Source organism: Galleria mellonella, unplaced genomic scaffold, assembly GCF_026898425.1.
Source record: "Galleria mellonella isolate WM207_F2 unplaced genomic scaffold, CSIRO_AGI_GalMel_v1 utg1267, whole genome shotgun sequence".
Taxonomy (NCBI): Eukaryota; Metazoa; Arthropoda; class Insecta; order Lepidoptera; family Pyralidae; genus Galleria; species Galleria mellonella.
The window spans coordinates 1,737,216-1,758,226 of NW_026441987.1; the positions used below are offsets into that span (position 1 = coordinate 1,737,216).

At 35.1% G+C, this 21,011-nt stretch overlaps 2 protein-coding genes across 5 annotated transcripts in view; one reads left to right on the forward strand and one right to left on the reverse strand.

The window, feature by feature from the left end:
• Window positions 1–12,283, forward strand: LOC113522262 (protein phosphatase methylesterase 1). The gene is made up of 10 exons (XM_052900968.1): window positions 1–234; window positions 1,066–1,267; window positions 2,170–2,279; window positions 2,994–3,151; window positions 4,123–4,213; window positions 5,343–5,408; window positions 6,107–6,307; window positions 7,172–7,329; window positions 7,849–7,913; window positions 9,111–12,283. Exons 1-10 carry the CDS (start codon window positions 161–163, stop codon window positions 9,213–9,215), a joined length of 1,230 nt encoding a protein of 409 aa, XP_052756928.1. The 5' UTR covers window positions 1–160; the 3' UTR covers window positions 9,216–12,283.
• A 901-nt stretch (window positions 12,284–13,184) lies between these two features.
• The window catches only part of LOC113519590 (calcium uptake protein 3, mitochondrial), a 116,631-nt gene continuing 108,804 nt past the window's right edge, over window positions 13,185–21,011 (reverse strand). For 2 of the 4 annotated variants that reach the window (XM_052900952.1, XM_052900961.1), the window contains exons 8-11: window positions 20,754–20,868; window positions 17,780–18,007; window positions 17,203–17,360; window positions 13,187–16,256 (exon numbers count right to left, since the gene is read on the reverse strand). In XM_052900952.1, the coding sequence (XP_052756912.1) occupies window positions 16,185–16,256; window positions 17,203–17,360; window positions 17,780–18,007; window positions 20,754–20,868 (573 nt within the window). In that variant the 3' untranslated portion in view covers window positions 13,187–16,184. Of the gene's footprint in view, window positions 16,257–17,202; window positions 17,361–17,779; window positions 18,008–20,753; window positions 20,869–21,011 lie in introns of all 4 variants that reach the window. The other 2 variants (XM_052900948.1, XM_052900964.1) reach the window with 2 other exon arrangements.

Sequence of the window (21,011 nt, forward strand, 5' to 3'; positions counted from 1 at the left end):
GAATATATTTACTGGTTTTTAAAGAACATTCTTTGCGTCGCTACTACATCTAATTTGACAAAATGTCGTCGAATATTTTGGTTATAAATAATGTTTTTGTTTGCAAATAGAAAAATAGAAATAGTTTTACGTGCACGAATATCAGTGAAAGTTAAATAAAATGTCAGCTTTACAGAAGAGTATATTGAAAAATAAATTGCCACCTAGATGCCCTAAAACTTCTGGCATATCGAAGTGAGATTGTGTATTTAAAATTTGAAACAATATTTTGTCAAGTTGTTATCAGTAAAAAAATATTAATAATTAGTTCATTAGTTTATAGCTAATTGTATCTGATCTATAGGTTTCATTTACATTACCATGTATGTCACATAAATTACAAGATATTTTTCAAACAACTTATTAGTTGCTTATAAATAAGATTCTCTAATAATATGCTGCGACCCCGTACGGGCAAACGCAGTATAGGATGACTTCCACTAGATGAAGTGACAACCTCAAATTCACGGGAGCAGAGATTGTTAGTAATAGACTAAGGGCCCTATTGCTAGCAATATATCCAACCAGGTCGACCCCCTCGTAATCCCTCTGGAAACCATCATGCTGAATTCCAGATGTATTCATCACTTTGGGCTAACTGACCTGCTTTTTCATTCTCACCTATCATCCCTCACTGGTACTCCGCCTGTATATACCATTAGTGCAGACTGGGTTACCATTTCATTATCATCCATTAAAAAAAACCTCAAATGCATCATAGGGAGTCAGTGGATGCAGGTGGATCAGGACCGTTCCTTATGGCAGTTTATGGGGGAGGCCTATGCCCAGCAGTGGACGGGTAATGGCTGAAATGATGATGATAACAACCAATAATTACACTTTCTGAATAATGTATTGCTTTTTTGTGAAATTCAATAAGTTCACAAATGAATATGTCCAAAGCTGGATGTAGATTCATGATACTGTTAATTACAATGAAAGCCATTGGAAGAGTGGTATATTTTATTAGTGCTAGCTCCTGTTACATTATATTACATGTTATATATATGTATATATATATTACAGATTAGCTCCATTCGGTGGAGGACGTCGTAAAGATTACACTCCCATATCCTGGAAAAAATATTTCGAGAGGTACTTAGATGTGGAAACAGAGGGTGGTGTATTCAGAGTGTACTTATCACCGGAACCTGATCATCCCAGCCGGCCGAGGATTATCACATTACATGGAGGAGGTTATTCAGGATTGAGCTGGGCTCTGTTTGCTGTGAGTGTAATTTTTTTTTATATAATATAGAAATGCAAATAAGCTGACGACCCACCAGATAGAAAGTGGTAACCATCACATATAGACATGAGCAGTAATCATGGACATAACAGAGTATATTGTTCATATAATTTATTGTTGTATAATCATGATACCCACCATGCATTACCATTCCTTAGGAGTCAGGTCTTATTCCTCTGTACCCTGTAAATACACTGCCATATCTCACCCTTCAAACTGAAACACAGCCATGTAAACACAACTGATTCACAGTAGAAACATGAATGGCACAGAGGTGGCCAAGCAACTGCCTTTTGTACAAAGTCTCCCTCTGGTTAGAAGTGTAATTTTTTTTAATAAAATTAAGAAATGCAAATAAGCTGCTGGTACCCCTATTGGAAAGTGGTAAACATTACCACAGGTATATTCTGTAGGTATGCCACAAACATGGACAGTACAGAATATATTTTTATATTCATTGTTAACAATGTGTACTACTCCCATTGCTAATACACCCTTCCAAATCGACCTCCATGTGGTCTTCCTCGGAAACCATCATGCAAAATTCCAGGTGTATTCATCACAGTGGGCTGACAGACCTGTCTTTTCATTTTCCTTTGTTATCCCTCACTGGTGCCTCACCAGTGTATAACGTTGGCACACGGGGGGTTACCATTGCATTATCACCCATTAAAAAAACTTACTGATATTTCTAGATTCTACATTTGTTACCATCTCTGAGGATTTAATAAATAAATGTTAATTTTATTTGTTTACTTATTTATTTTATATCATATATGTATATAGTACATAGTTCAAATAAAAAAAAAAAACTAAACTCAACTTTAATAATGTTCTATAGTTAATTAGCACTTGAATTAATTCTGTTCCTTCTGTTGCAGGAGGAAGTGACTAGTATGGTCCACTGCCAGGTCATATCAATGGATATAAGAGGACATGGTGAAACCAAAGCCAAAGATCCTGAAGATTTAAGTATAGACACATTAGTCAGGTAAATAAATTAAAAGTCATAATCATAAAAAATATTTGAAGAAGGTCATCAATTAAAATATTTCTTATTTTTTATGTTATAATAAATAACACATAATAAATAAATAAATAAAAAATATTTTAATATAATAAAATTGTAACTAGATAATGTCTGTATTTGGAAGATATTTAAGATTTATTTTATTTTATTTTTATTTTGTAATATGGTCTTTAATTCTATTAAGATCAATTGAAACAAAAAACAAAAAATTTCTGAGATATCGTCTGCTTGTCTATCTGTATGTTTGTTCCAGTGTAACACAAAAAGTACTTACTAAATTGGATGCTGTTTTCAACAATAGTGTTCCTAAGGGTGTAACTTAAAATCTGGTGTATGTTTACACTTTATACATCATCAAGAAGTCACTACTTCTTGATGATTGTGTATTTAATTGTTTCTTCTATTTCTAAAATCCACATGAACGAAGTATTGGGTAAAAGCTAGTATAGAATAGTTTATCAAAATTATTAAAAATTTACTGGGTACAGAGGAATACCACCTGAGTCCTCAGTAATGGCAACGCATGGAGGGTATCATGGGCGAAACAGTATATTCTGTTATATCCATGGTACTGCTCATGTCTATAGGCAACGGTTACCACTTTCCATGAGGTGGGCTGTCAGCTTGTTTGCCATTTTAAGTTGTATAAAAAAAAAGCCATTATATCAATTCCAGGGACGTGGAACAAGTACTGCAGAAGTTGTTTTGTGAGGACCTACCGTCCCTGATTCTGCTGGGGCATTCAATGGGCGGAGCTATTGCTGTCCGGGTGGCACACTTGCCGTCCTTGCAGCCCTGCGTGCAAGGGCTGGCTGTCATCGACGTCGTCGAAGGTACTTTTTTTTAACCTATTTAACGTTTTTTACCCTTGTTAAATGATAACTATCGTGGGTCATATTGTATTGTAAAGATTTATGTCTGTTTATACGCATTTTAAATTCGGGGATGTCTGACTAGTTTTGCCCTTGGCCTTGTTCATGAGCGCGGTTCACGACTGTCTCGCGAGCAGCACTGAGCGACCAGCGCACTGTTTGTTCAGGTGTGCGTACGATCGGCGATGGTGGTAGTGGTGATAGCATCATACAGTACAGTCCTTTTTTTTTTAATGGGTGAAAATGAAATGGTAACCCCGCCTGCGTTATTGGTATATGCTGGTGGGGCACCAGTGAGAGATGATAGGTAAAGATGAAAGCAGTTGTTTTCCACAGTGAAATGTGTGGAGGTGAACTTGATAGGGTATATTGTTAGCAATGGGGCTGTTAGAGCCCATTACCAAAAATTCCATTCCCCCCATTAGCACCTTTTTTACTTATGTAAAAAAGGTTTGTTATTATTGCCAAAGTCGAAACCCAGTGAAATGAATGGATTTATTTTGCTAATACATTCTGCCTCTGAGAAGGCGTGCAAATGTTTAACCATTATTGAAATGAGATAGGTACATGCTTTTAATTTTAATTATAAATATTATTCATATATTATTTCAGTAGTAAGCTAAGAATGTTCTGTGATTTCCATGGTAACCTTCATGCATTGCCATTTCTGAAAACTATGGTGTCACACCTCTATATACGTGTTTTCCCCTGTTATATTCCATTGTCCAAACCGAAACAAAGCCAAGCACTGTCGTTTTAAGCAGAAAAAAAAGTATTAATGAAATTGAACAAGTTTCTCAAGTGGAAATCATAAAATAATTTTTGAACTATCATATAGATGCGCCTAAGTAATTGATTATTGATGAAATGTTAAAAAAAAATGTAAGCAAATTTCGTGTACATGAAGTTGTTTTACCACATAATTATTGCAGGAACCGCAATGGAGGCTTTAGCTAGCATGCAAAGCTTCTTACGAGGGAGACCCACACATTTTAAGAGTATTGAACATGCTATTGAATGGTGGTAAGTATTATTAACTTTATTATTGACAAAAACACTTCATATCAGTTGAAAGAAAACCCTTATAATAAAAAAAAATTAGACTCGCCCGTCATGCTAGCTTACAGAAAAAAATGGTGAGGAATCGCTTAACATTTACAAAAGTTTACAAGAGAATAAAGCAGCAGTTGTGTTTGCATGGCTGTGTTTCAGTTTGAAGGGTGGGATATGGCGTGAATGTACTGGGTACAGAGGAATAACACCTGAGTCCTCAGGAATGGCAACGCATGGGGGGTATCATGGGCGAAACTGTATACTCTGTTATATCCATGGTACTGCTCATGTCTATAGGCAACGGTTACCACTTTCCATCAGGTGGGCTGTCAGCTTGTTTGCCATTCTGAGTTGTATAAAAAAAAATCAGTTATTAATTTTTTAAAATGTACTTGATTTATAACGACACCACCTTATTCCTTAACCTATTTTGGCTATTGAACTGTTCTGTCTGTCTTTTGTGTTAAATCCCCAAGTTGAGTGAACGTGACAAAACAGTGTAATATTTAAAATAGGTTTTATTTTTTATGAATATTGGCTAGGAGTAAATTTCTTAAGTTGGATGAAAAAAAAAAAACAGTACAGCTCATTTTTAAATTGATTCATTCGAGAATTGTATTCTGAACCTCATTTATGGTAACCGCGCCTTAGATGAAGCTTCTCATTATTTGAAAATAATAGAACCAAGACAGATTCAATTTAAAAAAAATATTTAGTATTATTTAATTTATTTCTAGTAAACAGTTACTGTATTATTTAGATTATATATGTATTTATATTAATTAAATAAAAATATGAGTGTGCAGCAGTACTATCTTTAATTATTTTCTAGGTATGTGTCTATTGCCTATGCTAGATTACAAACCATAGATTAATATAGTTCTTTAAAGGGTGTCATACACTATCACTTAAATCACATAATCACAGTTACATAAACAATACATATTCTTAGTGCAGCGAAGCTGCTTTGCAGTTTATCTGCATACTATACTATACTTTTACAAAGTTATGAATATAGTCCTTCATATAGTTTATCGTTAGGAAAAAAAAGTTACTCTATGATTAAATGTTGATTTCATTGTTATATTTTTTTTTTCAGTGTGAGGAGTGGTCAAGTGAGGAATGTTGACTCAGCACGAGTGTCTATGCCTAGTCAAATTGTAAAGTAAGTTGCTTTTAGCCGCTGCTTTATTCTTGTGACCGGAATATGTTCACTAGAGCTTGTTTGCCATTCTAAGTTGTATAAAAAAAAAACTGACCAGAATGAAAAGCAGTCTATGTCCTTTTTGATTACATACAGTATGTATGTACTAAATTTCATCGTGATTGGTTAAGCCATTAAATAGCTAAGAGGCAACAAACAAATTCACTTTTACATTTATAATGATAGCAAGAAGACTTTAATGAACTGATAAGTATACAATGGTCATTTTAAGTCAATTTTATACGAAAGATTTTTAAATTATATTCAGTCTAGTTGTAAGGTTTTGTTTTGCCAGGTGTCCTATGGGACAGGCAGAAAGAATTAAGTGTCTAATTATAAACAGGGATAATAATAGCTTACTCTGTCATTCATAAAGATGTTAAACATCTCAGCCCAAACTCAGCTTGAAAGACACTGATCAAATACACTAATATTTAAATTAGTTTTGTATTGGTGTAATTGGATTCGTCCAAAAATAAAAGTACATGCAAAGCAAGAAAAAAACATATCTGATCTTGCTCACACTTCCATATTTTACTTATAATTATGGCTCATTTCAACTATAACTGTCGTTGAATGTCATCTATTAGGATCATTCTTAATCTATGATTGTATATATATTATATGTTTAATGACATATCTTAATCTCTCCATTCTAGCTGTCAGACAGGTGAGCTGGCCATCAACGAAGTAGATTCATACGTACCGGACAGCAACCCGTCAGGCCCCGAGCCCACGAGGCACACCCCTCGAGCTGACTCCATCGCTGAGGAGGATGATGAGAGCAGTGAAGAACCGCCGCCCCCGAGTGATGGGTTCGTGCGACCGGCCGCAGTTGGAGATGGAAACTCATCTATGAAGTTAGTATTTTTCATTTATATCTATATTTATATATAAGTATTTATATATATAGATAGATAGATAGATGACACCCATGGGAAGGGAAGGGGTATTCTATTTTATAACCATATATCACATAGTTCGAAGAATTGACAATCAATGGGGTAGAAAGAATATTCAGTGGTGACTGTAGTGTAGGTCGACTCCCAACTAGAAGGGGGGAAAGGGATTGTTAGTAATGGAGACTGAGAGTCCCATTGCTAGCAATATACCCAACCAGGTTGATCTCCTCGTGGTCCCCCTGGAAACTATCATGGTTAATTCCTGATGAATTCATCATGATGGGCTAACAGGCTTGTTTTCATTCTCATCTATCACCCTTCACTGGTTCTCCGCCAGCGTATCCCGTTAGCGCAACCGGGATTACCATACCATTATTCACCCATAAAAGACTTCCCACTAGATGGAGTCACGACCTCAAATTTATTGCAGGGAGTCAGTGGATGTAGGTGGTTCAGCATTGATCCTTATGGTAGTCTATGGGGGAGGCCTATGTTCAGCAGTGGATAGACAATGGCTGAGATGTATTATATGTGGCAATCAAATAAGATGTATAATGTATTAAACGAATGGGCATTTATTTACATTATGGAAGTAGAACCTTCTAAAATTTGTTACCATAAAAAATTTTAAAACTTCTCCCTCCAATATTTAAGAAATATTTTTTGTACATACATGACCTATACAAACAGGATATTTGTTAATACATTTGTTTGTATTTTGCGGGGATTGAACCCGTGACTATTGGAAGGTCATATCAGGTGGGGTCGTCAAAGGATGTTATTTATTATAAGGTCTTAATAGGGTTTGTGTAATGACCACAGGTACAAATGGCGTATCGACTTGTCTGCCACTGAGCGGCACTGGGCGGGCTGGTTCCGCGGACTGTCCGCCGCCTTCCTGGGAGCACCAGCACCTCGCCTGCTGCTACTCGCCGCGCTCGATGGCCTCGACACCGAGCTGGTGGTGGGCCAGATGCAAGGTAGGTCTCCCAAGTCAAGGAAACTGCAATATTGAGTATATATTTTGTATTTATAATAAGTTTACTATTGTAATCTTATGAAGGGAATAATAGAGAGTATCTAGATAGATAGATACTCTTCTATTGATCTATTTATCTATTGAGGGGGAGAAAGGGATTATTAGTAATGGGGATGTAAAAGTCACATTGCTAGCAATACACCCTATCGGGTGGGGGAAAGGGATTGTTAGTAATGCGAACTACCAGTCCCATTGCTAGCAATATACCCAACCAGGTTAACCTCCACGTGGTCCCCCCTGGAAACCGTCATGCTGAATTCCAGATGTATTCATCACGATGGGCTACCTGCCTTTTATATTCTCACCTAGCATCCCTCACTGGTGCCCCGTCAGCGTATACCGTTAGCGCAGGCGGAGTTACCATTCCATTATTGTCCATTAAAAAAATACCCTATCGGGTAAATTTCAATATTAATAATTCATATCAATGTATTTAATATTAATTTGAACGTGTCTACAGGTAAATTCCAAATGCAAGTATTATCAAGGTGTGGCCACGCGGTGCACGAAGATTCGCCCGGAGAGGTAAATAAAATACTATATTTTGATTACAAATCCTTACTAATATTATAAATGTGAAGTTGAGTTTGTTACCTCTTGGTGACATAATGGCTCAACCAATTTGACGTAACGAATTTGGTATTTGGTCATTCAATATATCTTAGTTATGTCAATGAAGTTGCGGGTAAAATTTCTATATTTCAATTTGATTATTTAAAAAGTGTTCTTTTTTATTAAATTATTTAAAAAGTATTAAATTTGCAATAATATTAGGCCATCACTAATAATTTGGATTTTTGTTAAAAGTTCTTCAATTGTTTTTGTAAATTGAGACGTTGTCAGACTTTGTTACGAACGCTCTTATGGGCGGTAACGCACTCATACCCCTCCCCCTCTTCTCGTGTTTCATAACTTCATTAGAGACCTTGCTACTTCTCGTCAGTTAGAGCGCATTCTTATTTGCTTCCCTAACAAAATATACCATCATCAGCCATTAATTGTACAGTACTGAGTATAGGCCTCCATCTGTTGTAAGATCACCTCACTAGTGTGTATGGGACATCACTAGAGGTGGACGCTGATTGGTTGTTTAATAGTATTGCATAATAATGGCTGTCTGAGTAATGAATAAGGGGTCTGCAATAATTAAATAAACCATCTATTATTAAAAAAAAACTATAAAAATATAACACCCAACATTGGGTGGTTTTGCTAGTATTTACCACGCTTGACAAGCAAGTTGGCAATCACAGTTAGGCCTTAGAGATGTATTAAAAGGGAAGCTGCTGCCCATCTCTCGATCATTATTTGCCTTGATGATATTTAGTATATTTATATATTTATGTATTATTATATATGTATGTTTATGTAATTTTGTGTTATTTTAATTTAAATAATTTAAAAAATAGGATAATATGAATATATATTATTAGGTTACTTTTTGTATTCACTGTGTCTGGCTTGCGCCATCTACCTTTCTCTCTATATTTATTTACTATTTATGCCAGGTTGTCTGTAAGAGATTGCTTTTAGCGATAAGGCCGCCTTTTGTATATGCACATTCTGTATAAATACTCCTTGTATACATCTCTACTGTGCGCAATAAAGAGTTTATTATTACTATATAGGTACTTAACTCTCTTTAAATGTCATATTTTTGTAATGAACTGTATATGTTTGTCTCATATGGTTTAGCGATATAGGATATTTTTATGTCACCAGGTGGCGCGCGTGATAGCGACGTTCGCACTTCGCCACCGGCTCACAACCACCACCGATCACGGGGAGGACATGAATATCACTGGATTCACCATGCCCGGCTGCTGAATACTGTCGCTCATTCATTCCGTCACCCACTTCATAATACAGATAGATGTAATCATGTACAAGTGTATATGTTAGTGAGTATGCACTCAATCATTGGGTAACTCACTCCGTTACTCACTTTATAATACAGACAGTTGTACTAATGTGCACTCACACATTTATACTTTCACTCACTACATAACACAGATGTACTGATGTCTGAGTGTATGTGTGAGTGAGTACTCATATAAGGTACCTTATATTATTCATATAAGGTTATCGTATATTTCCCTTCCGCTTCTTTGCTCTTTATTCAATGCTTCATAAAAAGTGTTACAGTGATCGGATTTAGTTCAAATATGCGCCGTTTTGTTCGATAATCTGTTTCCATCTAGACGGCAACTTCATAATATCCCTCTCATAGAAGCCCCCCTCCTTATTTGCAAAGAATTCGGACTACCACTTTTCACAAGCCTCTTTGAGTTCAACTTTACATCACCAAGGGCGTTCGCCATGGACAGGAACAGGTGGTAATCACTTAGCGCTATGTCCGAGCTATATGATGGATGCGATAAAACTTCCCGAGCTCCCGTAGTTTCTGACGAGTCATCAACGAAGTGTGTGGTCTGGCGTTGTCCTGGTGGAACACTACACCCTTCCTGTTGGCCAATTCTGGACGCTTCTGGTCGATCGCCTGCTTATATTTATAGTATTGCCAGATACGAGCTCTGTATCGCTTTGTACATAGCCGCGAAATTCAAAAGACAAAAAGGCGGAAGGGAGATATTTGAAACCTTATATTACACTAAAAACAGTTGTGCTAATGTGCACTCACTCATTGATTCTCTCACTTACTACATAATAAAGATGTACAGATGTCTGAGTGTATGTGAGTCATTCATTCATTGTCTATCTCTGTCTATTGCTCACTTTATAATACAAACAGTTGTATTCATGTACACTCACACATTCTGTTACCATCAGGTGAGCGGCATGCTGGTTTGTTTCGTGTGTTATAAAGAAAAACCAAATAATTAAGCCAGCCATAAGACAGTCTGCTAATTTGTAATAGGAGCACAAAAAATACGAATAATTAATTGGATTTTACAAATTATTACTAATTTCAATTTTGAAAGTGTTTCTGCTATAATTTCCGAACGAAATTTTGTTATCTTTCCATTTAGTTGTATTGGAATAAATTATACTTTTTACTTATTTATACTGTAATCATGTATTACATGTAGTCAATAGTTTTTTTTTTTAATTGATGATAATGGAATGGTTACCCCACTTGCGTTAACGATATGCGCTGGCGGGCCATCAGTGAGGGGTGACAGGTGAGAATGAAAAGGCTGGTCAGTTAGCCCATCGTGATGAATATACATGGAATTCAGCATGATGGTTTCCAGGGAGGACCACGTGGAGGTCGACCTGACAAGATATATTGCTAATCAGTAGTTGTACCGACTTGTCACTGGCAACAACATTGTACAAACATTTGTACATATGAACTTAATATTTTTAGTTAATCATTACAATCATTACTTCAATCATCGAATATTGATTCATTACGTACTTTTAAATGTTAGTAAAATTAGAAATTAAATTAAATTTAATAAAAGAAATCTGTCTATAGAATTATTATCAAGTATGTAGGATCTAAACTAATACAGGGTACGGAGGCAATAACACCGTAGCCCTCAGGAATGACGACCCATGAATGTATTGTGGGCGTCATAGTGTATTCTGTGACTGCCAAGGTGCGGCTCGTGTTTATAAGCGACGGCTGTCGCTTTCCATCGGGCGGGCCGTCAGCTTGTTTGTTATTCCAACTCACATAGATAGAAGAAGTGTTTTATGACAGTTATTGTCGTGATAATAATATTATTTATAATTTTATATTTTTATAATTTGCCTTAATTTGCATATTCATATAAATATGGAATGTAACAGTAAATCTGCCTCTATCTACCCTATCTCGGATTAGTCGTGAATATATTTATTTTTTTAATTAATAAGGTGACAATTCTATGTCTAATGTTTTAGTTTCGTTGAAAACGCACTTGTCTGTTTTTCAAGTTTGTTTTTGTTTGGAAAAAACATCTTAATTTATTAAGTTATTATAAGTTTCTTTTTTAATGCATAAAGGATGGATGATGCACTAGTTTATGTAAACGGTGTCGACAGCGGGGCACCAGTGGAGGAAGGAACCATGTCTGATGAAGTCTGTTAGTCTTATTGTGAAGAATTTACCACGAATTAACCTGGATGGTGTCCAGAGGGGACCGCGTGGATGTCGATCTGTGTACTGTATACAGTATATTCTTAGTAATAGGATTTAGTGCCCTCATTACATAGGAGTTGGTAATATATGGCATTATCTATATATTTTAGTTACAATAACTATATATTGGTCCAATAACGAATATGTTAAAAGACTGTTCGTCAAAAAATTATATATATTTGAAAATAGATATCCGACTGATATGGGTGATATCGAAATGGGTGAAGACCTTTTTCCCGCCATCTAATGTCTAGAGAAACCCAATATTGGATCGGTATCCATATTTTTTTTTAATAGGTGAAAATGGAATGGTAACCCCGCCTGCGCTATCGGTTGACGCTAACGGGGCACCAGTGGAAGATGATAGGTGAGAATGAATGCAGGTCAGGTGGCCCACCATGATGAATTCGACAAGAATTAAACATGATGGTTTCCAGGGGAAACCGCGTGGAGGTCAACCTGAGAGGGTATACTCGTATTGCTAGTAATGGGGTTATTAGACCCCATTACTAACAATCCCTTTCCCCCATCGGTATCCATATTACCCCTGCCTACTATCCCTTCCTCTTAGTTATTACGTGCTGAGTTTAAAATTGTATTAACTGCTTAATTCGCTTTTTTCATGTGTTATTTTCCGTCCGCGTCACAATAGAATGTTCTAGGCTCAATAGAAGGTAATATAACGTTTAGCTAATTAACAATTAAACGTACTATCGCGTTTATAGTATCTTTGAAATTGTAAAACGAGACGATGTTATTTATTTTTTGGGAGAATAATATAAATACAGTATTTTGAACTCGAAAATCTTGTTATTATTTATTCCTTTGTTAATCCTTACTAATCATCAATACATATAATAAAATCGTAACTGGTCGCTGTCTGTACATGGAAGATATATAAGAGAAACTATCATAGGAGAGCTTTATGAACGCAATAGAATTCAAAACCGATGATTTTTAGATTTTTTCTGTTTGTCTGTTCGTTTGTGCACGCTAATCGCAGAAACGGTTTAACCGATTTGAATGTGATTTTGCGTTCAATGCATGGCAGTTTGTTAGTGATATTTAGTGTTAGTTTTATTTCAATCGGTTCATAAATAAAGTTATATCAATCTAAAGAAACACATATAATGTTATAACAGATGAGTTAAAGTGGCTGAAACTTTATGAAGGTATTAGGAATATAAATTATTATTTTAGTATATAATAGAATAAAATACCGGATACATGAAGGGTTCCAATGGGAATGATATATGGGAACATAGAAGTGGGTAACGCCGCGGGAAACGGATAATAATATATATGTAAATATGAAAGTGATCTCTGTTACCTTATGGCGCCTTAATGGTTTATATTTATGGGTGAAAATGGAATGGTAACCCCGCCTGCGCTAACGGGATACGCTGGCGGAGCACCGGAGAACCGCGAGGAGGTCGACCTGGTTGTGTATATGGCTAGCAATGCGATTCTCAGTCTCCACCACTAACAATCCCTTTCCCCCCAACTCACCGTAGTAATTCTTGTGGCATTTGTTATGATGAGCTAATGTACCTGCTATCATCTTTACCTATCATCTCTCATTGGTACCTCGTCAGTATATATTTATAGCGCCGGCGGGGACACTATTTTAATACCTTAAAAAAACCTCCAATAGGATATTAGTGAAAGAAAACAAGAATAAATCCATTTTGAATATTTATTTAAATAGAGACATGAATGATTGTATCATACAAATAGTTATAAGTTTATTCGAAATTCTTGGTAACTATAAAGTAACAAATTATATTTGTACACATAAAAATGACTAGCGAACGTTTAAGTAACAATTATTATAAGAGATATTAAAATGTAATTTGGTAGTACGGCTATAGGACGCCAATAAAAATCAACATAGATGGCACCACATGACTACGTTCATTCTTCACAAAAGATATTAGCTAGTTATTTCGTTGAATTAATCGATTAGTCATTTTATATTTTATATCGATGCCATTAAAACTTAATAGATTTTTTTATAACAAATAACATTTTATGTCCAGATGTTTTATTAATTAAAAACCGATATAGTTCTCTATGGTATTTATCACAGTCTAAAGAACTCTCTTCTATCAGTTATACAATATATACGTTCGACCACTGGTTGTTTCTTACACTGTGGTATTATTATTTCTTTAAAAGGTCATAAATCATAATTTAATAAAGTCATAAATCATTACCATAAATTATAATCGATCGATATTATTTATGATTCGTTTTATAAAACAATTATATTGTTGATTTATTTTTAAATAATTATTTTGTGTTGAGTTCTTAATAATCGATTTGACAAATCGTAAGTATCGATTCGATATTAATAACGAATCAGCAGTGGCGATTGTATATATGTTTTGTTTCAATAGAATTTAATAAAAAACAGCCAAATTTTCTTTAAATGAAATTGGTAAAAAAATCTAAACCTTAAAGCTAAATTATAGACGTTTTATTTGCATTGCTATTGGGCAATAGCATATTGGCTTGTGGTCAGGCCAGTTCGTTTCTTTTACATTTTCATACAGTTATATTGAAAGAAACTAAAGATACGGACATAACAAGTTACACAAACAAAAACTTTTTATAATAAGTTTATCAAACAGCTTTTTTATGAATAGGCCATTACGTCAGATTTTGTATGAGATCGTAAGTCTACTATAATTGATAAATATTTTTTTTTTACACTAAAAATCACAAGCACTGCATCAAAAAGGCCTCTATGCACTGGTAAATAAGACTAGATCGTTTATTTGTGATCGGCTCTTACATAATGAATACTCTATCTAAGGTAGTGTACAGAGACCTTCACAAGCTCAATGTTAATAGCAAATTAATAAATAAACAACCATAAAAATCTCACTATTTGTGCATTAAATATATTATTTATGTATTTCTAAACTACGAGAGGTAGGGAAAGTGCAAGGAAGTTATGAATATCTTAATTTAGATTAGATTTGTGAGAAAAATCAACTATAAACGACGTATTTCGTTGGCGTAGATGGCGAAAACAGTAATTTAATTTTTGTAGTTTATAGAGAAGCGCGATTTACTATTTTATCCTTAATTTTATATCATAATTATGTAATTTCATAATTAATAATAATTTTACTGCCCATAGTAATAAAAACACAGTTAATATGTATATTTGTAAGAATAGGGGTCGATACCGACGTGTCATTTCTCTAAATCCTTTTTTCAATTTGATATCACGAGCAAAAAATTATTATAATTTTTAAATTATGATGATTCATAAAACAGATTTTTTTTTCTACCACTGAGGTGGCAAACAAGCATACGGCCCACCTGATGGTAAGCGGTTACTGTAGCCTATATTCATAGTAATACGCGTTGCTGACCTTGAAGAAACCTCTTTACCCCTTTTTTGTGGAACCCATGTTTTAGTTTCTTGAAAAAACTTCGACAGGGAGCTCTATCCATAACCTGAGCGTTCATGGGAGGAAACATATCTGAAATCACGCTGTACGCGACCATTCAGGCCCTAAGGTATGGGATGATCTCCCTGTCGATGGCGAGCTATACGATGGTAGAAAATGGCTGTGGGCATCATATTAAACAATTCCTCTAAACACAGTCCGTTGTACAAGCAGTAGAATACGCAGAGTGAGGCAAAATCTCTCCTGAAACTTAAAGCTTCGATACCGCTTGTAAGTAGATTAATTGGAAAAAAAATATTTTTATACGACTTAGAATGGCAAACAAGCTGACGACCCACCTGATGGAAAGTGGTAACCACCGCCTATAGACACGAGCAGCACCATGGACTGGACATAACAGAGTGTACTGTTTCGCCCATGATACCCCCCATGCGTTGCCATTACTGAGGACTCAGGTGTTATTCCTCTGTACCCAGTAAATTTTGATTGATTGATTGAGCGGAATTGAATTAATTTTGGTACACGGATAGGTTATATATAAGATATTTTATATAGTGATTCATGCGTGCAAATCCATGGGATACAACTAGTCTAATTGAGGCCTATAAAATATAAAATCAAAGACAGCTAAATCCAAGTCTGTAAAATTTTAAGGAAACTAAAAAAAGAAAACTAATATTTTGTCAAAGATATGGAACTATATTTGTAACGGGGGAACACGTTATTTATTATGAAATTGTGTGTCTTAAAATAAAACTTAACAAGAAACAGTACTATAATAAATACTCATCGCCTTACTACTCTCTCGTTCGTTAGCCGCGAAATTTCTGGAAGCGCGAGAGGCGCGCTGCTATTGGTCGGTCGGCGCGTGCGCTGTACGTTTAGACGGATCTCACGGCGTAGGTACTTACTATACATACGTAATACGTATACATTTCGGTGTTACATATTCTATATTTGAAACTAGATTGAAAAAAAATTTGAATACTAGTAATAATTTGAATTTTAACTATTAGAACTTTTAATTAAGAAAAATATTTAAGTAAAGAGTGACAATGAAATCGATTTAATAACGTTTAGCTAGCTGCCTTTGATTTTGTAGGCCTCAATTTAATTATTTAATTATATAATTTAATTATTTAGTTTTCCATTTACGCCGACGATATGTTTGAGCTAATTAGAAATGATAAATTATCATATAAATTAATTACACAATGAACTATCCAGTAGTAAGTAATTACACAATAAACTTTGGCGATAAAAAAAAAGCCTTAATTACATTTACACAGCACTCTTCATCTCTTGTTTCACGCATGACTTGAACGCTTCCCAACCTTCGTTCTTGGCGTATGACTGTAAATGAAAGAAACTTTTTTATTAATTCATTTATTTATTTAACTCTTAATTGTACCTAATATATAAAAATATACAATGACAATTAGAAAATTAAGTTTTTTTTTATATATTTTTTTTTATAAATTGTAATCTGTCTTTCTATATCTGAAAGGATATACTTATTCACTTGACGACAGATAGTGGATCGAGGCCGTGACAAAATGGTGCCCAAGACAAGGACAGAGAACAGTCGGTGGACCATCAACCCGATGGTTGGATGACATAGCGCGGATAACGGGGAAGCAGTGGATGAGGATAGCACAGGACTGTCATAAGTGGCGTGAGAAGAAAGACGCCTATACCCAGCAGTGGGTTCACCACTTAATGCGAGTTTTTCTCTAAAATGAGGTTAACTGGCGCACGCACTAAATTCGAATGAACATATAATAAATATACTTACACTAAGCTCTATGAAATACAAACGGGCGAGAAGGTATCGCTCCAAATAAAAATATAAACATAATATTTATAAAGTGACGAGAGGTACTCGGAATAGCGCAAATCGGAACACATTTGATTTTGTTTTTATACAACTTAGAATGGCAAACAAGCTGACGGCCCACCTGATGGAAAGTGGTAACCGTCGCCTATAGACATGAGCAGTACCATGGACATAATAGATTATATACTGTTTCGCCCATGATACCCTCCATGCGTTGCCATTCCTGAGGACTCAGGTGTTATTCTTCTGTACCCAGTAAATTCACGTCATATCCCACCCTTCAAACCGAAACACAGTCATGTAAACACAACTGCTTTACGGTTGAAACACGAACGGGACAGAGGTACCCAAGCAATCGACTTTTGTACAAAGTCTCCCTCTGGTAACATTTGATGCGCGAGAGGGTCTCGTTCGAGATGCTTAAGTTGTTAACGTGGGCTAAACAGACAGATAGGTGGATACCTTAAAGCCCCTGTGGAGTCTGTCCTTCATGATGGCGATGAACTCCTTGTAACTGAGCAGGCCGTCCCCGTCCGCGTCGAATATGGCGAACACCGTGGTGACTAGGTGTTCGGACTGCGAGATTCCGGTGCAGATCTTCACGGCGCGGTGGAATTCATCTGGAAATAAAAATTTTAAAACTAGATTTTGTTCCGTTATTTGGTTTGCGTGGATTTTAGAAGTAGGAAAACTAATGACCAGTTTTAGATGGTGTATCGAGATGAAATATAGACCAAATTTTAAGTTAAATCTTCAGGAACATAACTGTGAACGTATCCAATTTTGTGTAGTAGATTTTGCTTGATGCCGGAACACACATACAGACAAAATTTCTAAAAAATATTGTTTTGGCTTTTATTGGCCTTACTGTGTAATAGGACCAATAAATTAAAAAATAAGGTGTGTGCCTTGTATTATTTTTTCCTTAGATTATATAGATAGAGCATCGAGTCTCAAAAACGAGTCAGGTTGCTAATCCCCATTACTAACACTCCCTTTCCCCCCCTGGAGGTAGTATTAGGTTGTTTGCTACACTCACCTTTAGATATAGGATGGTCGGCCAGCGTATACATCCTCATGGCTATAGTGAAGTCCTCCAGGTTGTTCAGGAACTGGCAGAAGGTCTTGAACTCGTCGAAGGTGATGCCCCTCTCATCCTTCACACGGTCCAGCAGCCGGTCGAGGTACATGTCGTACTCGTCAGTATCAAGGTAGGTATACCGGAGGAGTATCTTCGCGAAGTCCACTTCAGATATCGTTTCGTGACCTGCAAGATAATAAATAAATATTGGACATATTACGCAACCGGTCATGTGGTCCCGGCATAGAAGAGACCACCCCTTCATTTCCCGTCGTTGTCGGAAAAGGCCACTAAGGGAGGGCGTGTTCGCATTCGTGTTTACATGGCTGAAATCATTTAAAGAAAATATGGGATTAATTTTAAAAATTCTTAGCTACCTCCTTAATAAGGGTAAAAAATAATCTCAAACTAGATCTAAAAACTAGGCTACAGTGTTTGTTTACCATCAGACGGATTATATGCTTGTTGGCAGGTGGCAAACTTGTGGTATAAAAAAAAAACAACCGTTTCGGTTGAAGCCAATTTTTAACACAATATAATTTATAAACTAAGATTGTTACTGCAAAAAAAAAAAAAACAACATTTTCAATTATGGTAAACAAGTTTTTTTGATTAAAAAAAAATTATTGAATGATTTTAATAAAAAAATTTATTTTAAAAAAATATTTATTTTTTTATCTGAAAGTGCTCCTTTCAGATAAAAAAAGAATTATCCAAATCGGTTTATTAGGAATTATGAGGTAACAAATATAAAATAAAATATAATCAAATTCGATTGCCTACTTATTTTTTAAAGTCAAATGAAAATTAATAATATAAATCAGAAATAATGCAGCAGGTGTAATTCTGAAATAATGACGGACGGCAACCCTATAACATGTCTATTGCCTAACTTATTACTTGAGGTACGTTTTATCTAAATGGGTTTAGTACTTCCTGAGATACAGTTCCGTGTATCCATTCGGCCTGTAGATAGCGGGGGTCAAATTAATTGGTTACATGCATTTTACGATCGTGATTACAAAATGCAAAAGCGATTATAAAATACATTATATCTTATAAATATATGTAATAAAATTGTAAATGAACTATATATAAGGAAAAAATATGTCAAAGGTCTTTAGGGCAAGGGAAGCGAAAATATTTTTTATAATTATATAATTCATTTGATAGTAATAATTCAGTTGTTAATTTACATGTGTCATAAAATAAATAAATAATAAAAATAAATAAATAAATAATAATAAATAAATGACTCAAATAAAATGTCTATCTATCTATACATAACCGTGCGAAGCCCCGGCTTGTTAGTAATATCACAGCTATATCACACTAACTTAGGTCAGATTTTCTCATGTCTTATCTACGGAGTTGCCCAAATAATTTTAGAGTTCAACCAAGCTTGGTTAATGAGTGCAACCGAAGATAAAGTGCGGGTAAACCTGTCAGAAAATGTTATTAAATTTGTAAAGAACTTATCGTTGCAATATCTTTTTATACGATTGCCCACAAAAAGAGTGTAATGTTTTCATGCTTTATGTATGTATGTGAGTCTTTTTACTTTACCATAATGTTTATATGCCTAAACAGATTTCGATGTATGGGGTATCGTTTGCTTCCTTACATTATCTCGAACAACACGTGGGTCGATATTGAGGGGTTATTTTTCTACACTTTTAAAATTTCAATTTGATATACACAGCGAAATCATTATTCTGAGGACCAATATGAACTAAATTTTTAAAAGATTTATGTCGAAATTATTATAAATTTAGTTTGTGATGGACCACAAAACAGTAATTTCCCGAAATTACCAAATTAAAATATTTATTTATTTGATTAACTGCGTGAGCTTTACAGTCATCCATGGATGGAGAATGGGTACAAGCGTCCCTCTTAAAACATATCAAAAGCCTAACTACGGTTGCCAATCTATCTGCCAAGCTTGGCAACTACTGGCAAAACCCCTCAGAGGGATATGATAATAGGTTGAACAAGGAAAGCATCAGTATTAGAACAAATACTACGCAAGTATAAATAACAATAAAAATGAGTATTGCAATAAAGTGTAAATAAATACTACATAACTATAAAACAATAGAACTATAGAAATAACATTTTATAATTGAATTATGTGAACACAAACATAATATTAGGCTAAGAGATAGATTCAGAGACGTGACGATTCAGAATCAAACCCACTGACAAAACATTTTTACATAGTTTTTTTTTTATTTGCAGATCAAAATGTACATATTTTATAGCAGCATATTTTTAGTAGATTACAGATATTTGGATGTATGTTACTCAGCCATACATAAATAGATAAACAGATTTAAATAACATTATTAGAACGAGCCACTCTTTCCTTTCCCGTGGCTGTCGTAAGAGGCGATTAAGGGTACTTAAAGGTCGAGAGATGGGCAGCAGCGTCTTTCTTAAAAAATCAGCAAAGCTAAAGTGGCAACTACTGGCAAATCCCCCTTATGGGGGAGGCCTATGGTTATCAATGGACCGTTAATGGCTGTATTAATAATATAATAATATTAGAAAAACCTTCACACTCTTTTGTATTAAAATTGTTATAATAACTAAATAGATAACAAAATTTCAGTTAAATAAATTTTAAAACTAAAGTCCCGATTTCTTTTTTCTAAATTATATTCATCTAGAGCAGTGATTCTCAACCTTTTGTTTTGTTGCGGCACATATTTAACGATTTCAAAATATGGCGGCACACAAAGAAAAAGATAAAAATTATTTACTTACTACAACACACTGCATAAATAGTTTATGACAAAAATTTTAAATATTTGCAAAATTTGGCGGCACACTTTCAAAATTTGGCGGCACACAACAGTGCCGCGGCACAGTGGTTGAGAATCACTGATCTAGAGGTTTTAAATTTACTCTAATCTCAAAAAAAAATTACCTTTGGCGAATTCCTGAAACTCCAGTTCAAGAACCTCGGTCTGTAGATTTTCCATGAACTGCTTGAAGCCCTCGAATTTCAGATCGCTTGTGCCTTTCTTTCCAAAGAAATGAACCTGAAATGACGACATAAAAAATGACATCTAGGGATACACTAGAGCCACTCACCGGATCCATTTTGCCATATTGGGATAAAAACTATGTTTAGAGAGGTAAGAAGAGGTCTCACATCCCCACCACTGCAACAACATCGAAGTAG